The 12,160-nt window shown below is 45.2% G+C and overlaps 1 protein-coding gene across 1 annotated transcript in view; it reads right to left on the bottom strand.

Moving 5' to 3' along the window:
* The window catches only part of LOC106487369 (centromere protein J-like), a 47,675-nt gene extending 38,126 nt beyond the window's left edge, over positions 1-9,549 (bottom strand). The window contains exons 1-3 of the mRNA XM_013946119.2: positions 9,323-9,549; positions 5,691-6,293; positions 2,463-2,559 (exon numbers count right to left, since the gene is read on the bottom strand). Coding sequence (XP_013801573.1) covers positions 2,463-2,559; positions 5,691-5,933 — 340 coding nt within the window. The 5' untranslated portion in view covers positions 5,934-6,293; positions 9,323-9,549. The remainder of the gene's footprint in view (positions 1-2,462; positions 2,560-5,690; positions 6,294-9,322) is intronic.
* Positions 9,550-12,160: the final 2,611 nt, after the last annotated feature.

Raw genomic sequence — 12,160 nt, 5'->3', positions numbered from 1 at the left:
GGTTAGAAATATCTGAATATATAAACAGACACACCTAAACAGCATCCTACAAATGTACCTCCAGATGAGCTGGGTTTTGAGCTCATGATACTGACTGTACTTACTTCCTTCAGAAATGCAGAAGTGATTTACAGTACTGGGGCAGGAGCAACAATATTCTGTATGATGGCACAGGGCGTGACCCAGGGCACCTTCCTTCTTACACAGTTCAGTCCTTCCTTAAGAAGGACTTCCCGAAGAAAATGGTGCAGTCTAACCATTCTGCTCCCAGTGAACCAGTGGAAATAACTACAAGCATCCTGCCAGTAGCAGAATTTGGGCTGTGATTAGTGAGCAATAAAATTGCTCTGTGAATATTCCACTTTCATTTGGAAGTTTGAAAACCACATACTGTGTGCTTGTTCAGCCTGGTCATCGCAGGCGGCTTGCTCAACATTTGCATGCCATTCCAACTGGTCTTTTCTCTGACGCAAAAAGCATGGGATCATAAAGATTTCATATATCCAATCACACTCATCGTATTGTCTCTTTCTCAAGCTGTCTCCATAGTATTCCTTACAGACTGGCTCTTGATAGCTATATCACAGCGGTCTCCTCCACCTGGAAAATCAGTACAATCACAGCCAGGCCTGCTGGAATTGTTCCTGGTGGGGCTTGGCTCTGGCAGCAGGGTTGACGGTTGACATCCTGGTTACCCCCCAACCTAGAAATCTGATCAAATGCCACAGCATCAAATCTGAAGGAGAGACCACCTTCTGCACCATCAGGCATGATGGCATGCACCTGCTGTGCCAGGCACAAGGTTTGTGTACATGATACAGAGATCAGACACCTGTACAACTTTGCACGTTGATGTTAGAATATTTGATATCAATATCTGCTGCAGTTATCTTAATAGTGCAAAGAATCTGGTTGCAATTGTTTTTCCAGCCCAACTTTTCAGCATTCATACAGGAAATTCTCTAACCCCATGCAGCTGAAAGGGAATGAAGCAAAGCCCCAGAGCACTGATTTTCTTAAAGGATACTGATACTTGAAGTCAGTGGAGGTAGTCTCATAAATTTATACAGATGCATGCATGCACATAAACAGGTTTGAAAGGAGACTATTCTTCCTCTTCTTCCATTTTTTTGCACGGACCACTGTTGTTTAATTCTGCTTTTCTAAACCCTTTTATTTCCTTGCCCAATAATTGCATTATATGTATTATCAAGGTAGAGAAAACATGCTGCAACTTCCATTTCTTTCATGAGAATGACAATATAAAGCCTTGTTTCTCTAAAGCCAACTGGAAAACTCCCAAAGACTCCAGAGAAAAAAAGAAAGCAGCCCTAAACCATGGGTAATGATACACATAGAGGTCAAATAAATTCTCAGAGTTTTTTATTAGCATCATTACTTCTGCCTAATGTAAGGTCTATTTTTTGAAATGGACCTTGGCAAGCAGACTTTTCCCATGCAGTGACTGAAATTCAGTTCTGATTTTAAATAGTTCTCTCCAAATTAGTCAGCTGTGCGTTATGAAGTATTTTTTTATGTGCATAGAGGTATCTTAGTAGAAGGAGACCCTTGCAGGACCCTCACTGGGCAAAGCAGCTCGAAATTAGAGAGAGAAAACTGAGGCCAGCTCAATGCACAGATGCCTGCAGGGCATGTCCTAGGCTCATCAGGCTCCTACCACATCCTGCCCATTACATAAAGCTGCCTCCTCTGGCAGGATATCTGAGGACAGCAGCAAGCCACAGATGATCTGGCCTTCCTGTGCCCTGGTCCATGTTCCCTGCTTGTTGCTAGGCACAGCACCCCTGCTAAAGCCATATATAATCCTTCGGCAACTCCAGATGATCTCCCAAAAGTCCTCTTTCTCCATGGAGTCCACCCCAAGGAAAACACGCTACTGCTGAGAGCAGGGTGGAAGGGTGGTCTCCCTCTTTGCTACTTGCTGAGCAGATGCTGTTTTCTGGCAATGCCACTTGTAAAGATGAAGCTGTTCAACAAGTTGTATCATGCTGGGCGGAGTAGGCTGTATTATTCATGTTAAGAGTCTCTTAATAGAAGCATGGCTTGTTGACTTTTTTTCCTCTCCAGCTTTTCTGTAATACTCACCACTATATTAAAGCTTTCTGCAGTACCATTCAAATCTATACTTCAACAGATGTCTTTACACGAAGGTGGGTTATTAAACATGAAAGACTCCTCCTCATATTTCTCCTGGAAATTTGATGTACACAAGTGGAAAGAAACATTTTCTGGGGTTTACAGTTTGTGCACAAGTGTGTGTGCAGAAATAAATATTTTAGCCCAACTGCCAGATGAAGAGCCCTCAACCACTGCAAACCACCAGCAAACCTTGTGTTTCTTTAGGAAACTGCGACCTTTTGCTGCTGGAGTGCAAGCAGCTGGGGGCGGGGGGAGGGCGGGAGGGCACACTGCTGCAGCCTCAGGAGAAATTCCTCAAGTACCTGGGTTGCAAAATGCAATGATTTTCTGCTGTTCAGCCACCAGCCTTTGTAGCTGCTCCATCTGTTGCCTCATCACTTGGTCCTGCTGCCCTGGGCTCTGAAAACAGCACAAAGATGTAGTATCAAACTCTGTTTTGGGATGCTTCTTAATAAGAAAGAATCACCATATCAGGACTTTGGGTTTAGGTATTTCTTATGGTGTGTTATTGTATATCTCTGTATTTAAAAACTCCCTTGCCAATTTACAACTCAAACGCTACATTGACATTGTGCAGATAGTATGTGTTTTAAGCAGAATCTGATACTCTGCCTGGAATCGGGGCATTTTCCTGGCATCAGCCAGTATTTTCTTCTTGTCTCTGTGCTGGGATTTCCTTCCCACAGAAGCTAAAGCACAAACAGGAGAGTAGTGTGCATCCATGTTTCATACCAGTAAGGTGTCAAAACACAATCAAAGTAGACATCCCCCCAGTTTAGACTTAGCTATTAGGGTCATTGTTTGTTGAACTATCTGCTAAATGTAAATTAACAGTATCATTGATGAAAAGTAACTTTAAGATTCTCTCTGTTGCAATAACTTATGTCCCAGGAAAGAAAAAACTTTTTGTTTTGACAGTATCCTCCCCTATTTTTATTTCCTAGACTTTCTTGTCTGATGGTATTTTTATTTTATTATTTCCTTTTTCAGAAATATAGATGTTTGGGCAGACATAGAAATAATAAGCGGTTACTGCAAAACACAGTGTTCTACAAAATACTAGGGCTAGGCTTAGTTCATAAGACTGGTCCAGATAAGAAGCACCGCGATGAAGAACATCCCCCCACAGGTCTGGGGGAGGAACCACCACCAAAGGGGCAATATTCAGTGAACACAGATGCAGCAAGAACACCGTCTGAAATCTAGGACACCTGGGTTTTATATTGGCTCCTGCTTCCTACACTGCTGTCTAACTTTGTATCAGACACCTCATTGCTCAATTCCCATGCTTTAGTGGCCTGTTTACTTAGACTGACCACTCTCTGAGGAGAGACAGTCTCTTTCTCAGCATTTATATGCTGAGAATACATATGCCCGGCATAATTAAACACCAAATTTCACTTGCAGCCCTCAAATGTTGCTGTGTTAAAACTAAGTAACAGCCACGCTGGATGCCCTCTGTAGACCACAAAGACCTCCCCTGCTGGTCCCTGGACATTTTTTGTGGAGGCTGCAGGAGAGGAGAAGAAAGGAATAGACAGTAGAGGTCCAAGACCACATGCTCTGCACTACTCTTCTCTCCACACAAAAAGACAGAAGAATAAACCCAGCCTTGGCCTCCACAGAAATCCTTGCCAACACAGAGAAAGGGCTGATTCTGCCCCCAACTAAATTGGTGCCACTAGTTCCCCATTCCTCCTTCAGGCAAGGCGCTTCCCCTTGCCTCTCCGTAGCTATGCTCTGATACCACTGGCCTTGACCTTCAGAGTTTCCCAGCTGATGTTTATTTGACTCTTCCTCCCACCACTCTCCTTGTTCTGCCCCCTCCACTGTGAAGTATTCCCAGACACTAACGGTGCAAGAGCCAGTTGCGAATGAAGAGACAAAACCACCACAAGCTTCCAGAACCAAGCAAGCGGTGCCTTCTTTCTCCTGTCCTTCTTTGCCCTTACCCTTCCATTTATCCTCCTTCCGCTTTGCTTTTGCTTAGACTCCAAGCTCTTCCAGATAAAGCTCACGCCTTTTTTCACATTGCGAAGTGCCAGGTCATTTAGAGAACTACAACTCACAATGTAATAACACCCTCATGTTGTTGCCGTGCCTGGGATCTCCCAGGAGTCTCTCTGGAAGCACCATTCTCATTCTACTGCTCCTCCGTCTGGTACTACTCAAGAAGCATCATGTAATAAAACAACTCCCAAACTCACTTTTCCGTTATTGGACTCTCTGAGAGCATTTCAAGTATTTCACATAGTCAAACGCCAGGAGCCACAAGAGAGCAAAGAATGTCCATGATCCAATACCAGATTTTATGACTAGCTGGTGACAGTTTAGGATATCATAGAGATGTTCTGGTCATTAAACATTATAATCTATTTTATGTCATCCAGAAAGCAGCAGCAAACTTCAGTCACTCACAAGAACTCATCTTCAGCTACAGCCTTGTCTGCATGATACTTTTCCAACAACCTGGCAATAAGAAGCTTCCTGCCCCTATATGCAAACTTCTTTAGACCGAGAGCTGAAGGAGCTGGTCTCCTGACTGGCTTATCAACACCGCCTTGAGAATGGCAGTGGGAACTGGATCCCAGGGCAGCCTCACAACACCACATTCAGCAGTCCTCAGTCACTGGGAATTTAGATTGCCGAGGAGCCACTGCACTGACACAGCCCAACTGCAAATCTCCTGACATACGACTGAAGAACAACAGCTTTCCCAACTCTTGTCTGTTGTGTGGCTGTGGTACCAATAATAACCACAAAAGAAGCCCCAGGGTAAAATGGGCTAAGGGCAAGAGGCATGACAGAGCCTTGGTAGTACAAATACTTCCAATTTTTGTATCTTCAAAAAAGGTTACAGTGATGGTAGACTTACAGTGCAGAAAAGGTTGAAAACTCCCAGCACGGGGATAGCCTAAATAATAAATTAAACTGTACTGGAAATATAAGAGTTTCCTTAAAAACTGCAACTAAAGCAATGCATTGTTTACTATGGCTGGTTAAGAAGCACGCGGGGCACTCAGTAGAGGAGATAATGCTGAGTTACTCCTGTCCATCTCTTTGTCAAAACTAACCAGAAGAGAAAAAGTCAGAAAAAAAAGACAAAAAAAAGATGGAGGATGAGAAGAGATTGGCAGAAAGACACAGAGCAATAAAAACATGCACTTGACCCATAACCATCACACACATGAAAATGTGGTGCCAGAACAGGAAATCATTTTCTCCAAAAGCAGGGAAGATTGTAATAACTGTCCAACTAGAGGAATAATAAATTAGCTTATGGACTGTTTCCTGGCAAAAAAAAAATCAGTAATTATAAATCTTCAAAACACAGCAGCATTTTATTGCACGGACGCATTACAGCAACCTAATCAGACACAGGATTATATCACACTTCCCAGTGTTTGCCAGGAAAGCCTCCTGCCCATAGACACCAGCCCACTCCTGAAGAGGCTGTGCAATGACAAGAACATCAGAGAGGTTAATATGCAATTACAGATACCTTCAGTAATTAGTCAACGCAAACTAACCTGGTCTATGCTTTTGTATGTTGTAGCTTCTGGTCTCATCTGAGAATCTGAGGCAGGGAGCAGACAAGGACTGAATGTTTCCAAGGTGTCACTGGTTTTACCGGCCTCAAGAACACCAGTCTGGGTTACACTGGAAGCCAGCATTTGATGAAAAAAATCAGAGTTGGCCGAGTAATACAACTGCCTTGCATGAAACTCTTGGTCATTGCCCAAGTTATTTGAGGAGTCACTACTGTTGTCCATCTCACGGCTGGCTTCTGAACTGTATTAAAGTGGAAACTGCTTGCTGGAGGACTGACTTGTGTTGTGAACCCAGCCTGGGGATAAGGAAGGCATGACCTTCTCAATTATTCTGGTGGGAGATGGCACTACTCTTGCCAGATCATTGGCAGTCTTCTCTGACAGATGGTCCTCCTCCTTAAAAGCAGCTGCTACCATATTCTGATTTCCAAAATCCATGCTAGGGGTATACAGTAAAAACAACTGTGAACAGATGTGTCATACCGATATGGTAAATCCTTGAGTTTGCCTTCTTTATCTTTTTAATCCAAGAGATTTTTTTTTAGGCCAGGCTGAAAGCAAAGTATCTTCTGACTTCAGAAACTGTAAAATATATACAAATATATATATATAAAATGCAGTTAGGAAACAAGTACTACAAAAAGCTATAAGATCACAGTATTTCTACCAGCTAAAATGGCTTAGATATAGTGCCTGCTTTCTAAGTTCTAAAGTCTCAGACAAACAGGAATGGATATAAGACTCTACAACAGGAAAAAACAAGACTCATTCAGCACTAGAAGCATTTGCCAAAGTGGCCTGATCTTGCCTTTCAGCTGAATCATCAACCTTTCAGACCAGAGAAAGTACCTTAGTGGCCAAAGATAACAGGAGAAAACAGGGGCATACAAATGGAATGTGGAAAAAAAATAGCATCACCAAAAAAACACCTGATATTTCATAACTCAGAAGACAGCTTATTTCAAAAAGATGAAATAACACTGTCACAGCTTGCATCCATCCTCTCTGAGGATGCTGCTCTCTGAGAACAGTATGACCGAGTCAACTGTGGAACAACAGACAAACATCCTGCTTTCCCTGTTTAGGCACTTAGCTCCATTGTTTCTCAAAGAGCGGCCAGTCATTTTCTACTTACTGTGAAAGTTTTTAGGGGACATTTATTATTTCAGTGGCTGAAGCTTCTGAGCTCCCCCATCTTGTCTGCTACAGGAGGATTCAAAGGTAGTTTATTTGCACTCCTTGAGAAATGTAGACTTTCTAGGAACTTCGCTTGCAAGAAAATGATTCAGTACCTTCTTCTGACTTTAATGTAAGTGGTTTGTTTAAGATGTATACACAGCCTGTCAGGTTTGATGACTACTTTGACAGATCCAACATGTGGAGCTAGGAAACATGATGTTGTTTGCAAGTTTAAACTCCCTTTAGAGTAATCTACACTTCCACTGGGAAAATTTCAAGAATCTACAAGTCTAAAACAATTGAAACCCAGGCTCTCTGGGTGGGAACATGCGCATTAAAACAAGAACCCTGACAAATGTATCTGCAATAGGAGTGAAAAAAAGGAACCATGTGTGGTGAAGACAGAGGACCAGGCCAGGGAAAGATCAAAAAGGATGGGCTAAGCCAGAGTTAGAGAAAAGAGTAGAGCCCAGGACCCACTGCTGTAATTCCCACTAACACCTAAGATGGATCTCCAAATTCATGGGTCTCCCCATTCTTCTGCCATCAGTGAAGCCTGGGAAACCTCCTGGTGGACTGGACATTGGAGTCTTTACTGTTCCTTGCTATTGCACAGGATATGATAACTAGCTTCTGCTACAGATCCCCACTTTAGATCCATCCCAAGGGGAGCTAAAAGTTCCAATCTGCCAGTGATTTATGCAGGTGCAAGCAATGCTACACGCAAGTCTGTTTTCGGTTTGACTTTTTGTTTAAAGACCTGGGAAACAAACACATACACAGAAAAACCACTTAGATACTTGTACAAGGGTACAAGGTTTAAATGGTAAGCAGTTAGCATTTGCCAGCAGGAAGGTCACTCTCAGTAATAAGGAGGAGCTGTACAAAGGCCATCCATGGCCTGCCCCACTGCTGCCACATCATGCGCAAGGTGCAGTCTCCACGTTCCAGGTGTGCTCTGCCCAAAACATAAGGGCAGCAGCTACAATTTGAAGACTGTCAGTGATGGGCTCTGGACACAAGCAACGCTTGCTGAAGCTCTCTCCAAATACAGACTTCCCATTGGGCACCACACCCACTGCAGAGCAGTTAACGAACTTGGAAGAGCTTGATTTTATGAGGAAACCTCCATGATATCAGCAGCAAGGAAAAGTTGGTCAAGCCTAGATACTGATAAGGAGGTCTTGGAGAAAGTAACTTGATGGTATCAGCTTTTGCCCCATTCAGTATAAACATAAATATGATAATGGTCCATCATAAGTTGATTTTTCTGCATCAGCTTGACATATTGTAATTTCAAAAAGAGGGATATATATTTAATGTATGAGGTTTCGGCATAAGAAATTACTTGTATACAAAATTTAACACTGCCTAGGCTACTAGCTGACTTCAGTTTGGAGAAGAAACTGAACACTAAAACTTGCTCCGTCATGACACTTTTCAGTGTTTGCTTCCTCACTGTTGTGGATCGCCAGGGTATCAAGCCAGTGAGTAAACACAAACTCTCCTCCCCAGCCCTGATCCCAGCAGTACTGCATCCTCAGCACCACCTACACAAACCCACTCAAAGCCTCCTGCTCCAGGCAACAAAGCAGTTCTTCAGGCAATATGGCCAAAGTCGTGGAAATTATGCCTGCCAGGGACAAATACATTTGTACAGAGCACCTTAGTAGCCACAGGAGCAAACAAGGAAGCACAGAACAAGCTGACGACTGTCGTGTTCATTGTTTGTGTGGATTCTCTGTTTTAACAGATTTTTTCATTTAAAAAATATTATAAAGATTAACATGTTTTACCTGAAGAGGTCTCCCAATAAACAGAAGACAAAATGCATCAGTAGAATACTTGGCACTTTCATAGACCCTTCCATCCAAGCAGTTTTAAAGCACCCAGTGTGCTCACAGCATCCATAAAGTCAAACGCAAACGTACACGTGACCTGATCTTAAATCTGGTAAAACCTCACAAAACCCACGGAAACCAAGGAGAAAGCTAACCAAAAGCGCTGCGAGTTTTAATAAGGTGCCCAAAGAGAGAACGAGGAAATTACCACATGCCTGACAGCCTCCCGTGCAGTCCAGAAGTGACTCGGGATTGTCGCTGACATGGGGTGAGCCCACCACACGCAGCACTGGCGGCAAGGCTGCTGCAGGAAGACGTTTCCCAAAACCTGGAGCAGTTCCCCAAGTCTTTTCCTACTGGAGGTGGCAATGACAAGTTATAATTTACAGTTTTTCCATTTGCTTTTTTTGTAAAAATTGTTTTATTCGGAATGCAGCAACAGATGTAAACTTGATGCCCACAGACAGAGAGAATAATGAGACATAAATCACTGGCGACAATGTTCTTGGAAGCAGCACAGAATATAAAATTCCCAACAAGCAATATAAAATACCCCAAATTCCCACACGACGGAGCTGCCCTACTCCTTACCGCGGCCCTGCGCAGCTCCGCGGAGCACCAGCCTGTCACTTAAAATGCTTGAAAATCGTCATTTCTGTTGTTTCACCTTCTGTCTTATCACGAAAACAGCAACTATCACTGGGGGGAAAAAAAACAAAAAACCACACACACACACACACACACACACACACACACACACACACACAGAAAAACCCAAACCCAAGGCGCACCGGGGGCGCGCACCGCCACGCAGCCCGCGGCGGGGCCAGACCCACGCGCCGCCCCGGCGCCGCCCCGCGCGGCTCCCCGGGCCCCGCTGTCCCGGCGGGGGGGGAGGCCGCGCCGGGAACAGCCCGCGCCGCCTCCCGCCCCCCCGGGGCCGACGCCGAGGGGCTGTTCCGGCCTGTCGCCTCCCCTCCCGCCGCTGAGGGAGGGAGCTGGGACTGGGGCGCAGATGCGGTTTACCCAGGTCCCTCTCTCAGTTTTTCACGGATGTGAGGTTTGGAGGAAGGGAGGAGGTCGTAAGTTTTCTGTGTAGGGCCACTGAGCCCCTCATTACTCCTGAAGCCAGACTCTTTGCTTATGTTTTCTGGCGCTGCCTTCAGCAGAGCCCATGGACCATCAGGAGAGCGTGACCACCAGCAGGTTGTCTTCACTTTCCATTTCAGCCTAATGAACAGATATCAGGGCCAGTGCTCCCCCCCCCCCCCACCGTGTACCCAGCAGGACTTTTTCTTTTTTTTTCCTTCTGTTTACTGACCCTCCTTCTGGCCACGCAACACCTTGTTTCTCTTGTGTGCTGTTACCTCTCATTTTCATGGTCTCTCTCTTCAGCTTGGCTTCTGGCCTGCAGTTTAAGACCATGCTTGCGGCAGGCAGAAGGTGCGGCTTCACCAGTTTTCTGAGATCTATGCAGGGGCAGGGGATTGAACCAGATGTGCTTCCCCTCTGACAGGGCATTTGCAAACCCAGCAGGGTACAGGTATTGCCCTCCATGGTGAACCTGGAGGGTCTCATGTCCCCAAGCTCTCCGCGCTTCAGTGACATCCACATGGAGAAAGGTGCTAGGTGTGAGCTCTCCTGAGGCTACTCATGCCGCTTGTTGGAGCCAGGAGCTTTAATCACCAGCCTTTATGCTTGGACATTAAGCCCTGTACTTTGGAAGACAGCACCTTGTTGTCATTTTCATTAAAAAACAATGCCTTTCATGTTGGATACATCTATGCCTGTGTGCCACACAAAGGACAGCACAGCTGCCCCAGGATCCTGATGGCCCTCAGCCCTTTCACCTCATCCTGGGGGCAGCACGGATGCCTCTTCCCCCTTCTGCCCTTTCCCACAAGGAGACAGGGCAGAAACAGGCATCTCCTGCCCAGGCCCTCAGGAGAAAAGGAAAATAAAGCCAAAACGAGGAAAGAAAGAGAAAGAGAGTTAGAAAGAAGGGGAAAGAAACACATTCAACTGAGCAATGCAATGCTCAAAATACTCGGTGCCTTCCCAGATGAACATGCTGTTCCCTATGCCCATGCTCTCCACCACAGTTGTCACACAGACTTTGGGCAGCCTCCTCCTTCCTTCAGCAGCCCACGTGCAGCTCTGACTCTCTCCCAACCCTAACCCTAACCCTACACCTTGGTTGTGAGCTGAGCCTTGTCCCAAACATCCAGCCCCAGCTCAAGGGAAGAGTCTTGGGGAGAAACCTTTGTCCAGCCTCCCTCTTTCTTCAACAGCCCCTTCGCAGCAAACAGGAGCTCAAGGCTTTAGCCCTCTCCCAACCCTAACCCTAGGCCTAACCTTTGGGCAGCCCACCCTTTCTGTTGGCAGCTGGGGATCCTTTTCCAAGGGGTGCAGTCCAGATGACCACATGCATTCAGAGGAAACTTTTCTGTCTCCTGCAGTGACAGGTCAAGGCAACAGATGTGGTCTTCAAGGTAGCAGGGTGTGAAGGTGTTAGCAGATGTTGAATCCGAAGAGGTGCGAGGATGCTGCAGCTTCATGTATGCAGGCCCAGGTGGTAGCGAGTCTGAGCATGTGTTCCCCACAGGCATGTGAACACACACAGAGGGCACACGTGGCCAGTCGTGCAGATCAGCATAGGAGGACAACACACAGCACTCACACAAACTGCAACAGCACCGACAGCCCAGTCCTGCTCCTCCCCTTTGGCTGATCAGGGTCGATGGGTCATATCCATATGCAGATATATACAATATGGCTTGCTCCGATAGCTGGTCTTTGACACTGTATGTTTGAGATGCATAGAGGTCAGAGTCCAATACTCTCTGACCAGGTTCTATTAGATGTTCCATGCATGTAGGGTGCAATGTTTAATATCAAATTCACATATTTGATGTTACATGGGCTTTTTGATTTAGCAGAGTGATACAGCAATATACTGAAATCACAATACACATGCAAGTTTCACTTAGCAAAATATAGCAATTGCAATATACAGTTCAATCACAATACCAATATGACTCCCATTACTGGTCTCTATAATATGCTCACCATTAAGAAGATGGGTGTCCCCGGTCACTGGGAAGGAATATATGGGTTGAAACCAGATCAAGCTTGCAGCTCTCTTTGAAATTCTCTAGTTAGTTGTTCTGTTTTTATAGCCTATATTGGGCTGAGCCTTGTATACACTCCCCCCATGCTGGTCTGGCTAACTCAGGGAGACAGTCACACTCCTTCGATAAACTCAGGAAGAAACATTTACACCACCAGCTGATCCACTCAACTGGCATAGCTGTTTGTCTAATACAAAGACCACCTTCTGGTCCCCTTTGTGCTGAGATAAAGTCAGCTTTCTTTGCAACAGATGTGGGCAGTCACACCCTACATTATTCCTTCAACTTCATGGGCACA

This window comes from Apteryx mantelli, chromosome 3 (assembly GCF_036417845.1).
Source record: "Apteryx mantelli isolate bAptMan1 chromosome 3, bAptMan1.hap1, whole genome shotgun sequence".
NCBI lineage: Eukaryota > Metazoa > Chordata > Aves > Apterygiformes > Apterygidae > Apteryx > Apteryx mantelli.
This window is presented reverse-complemented; position numbering and strand designations above follow the sequence as displayed.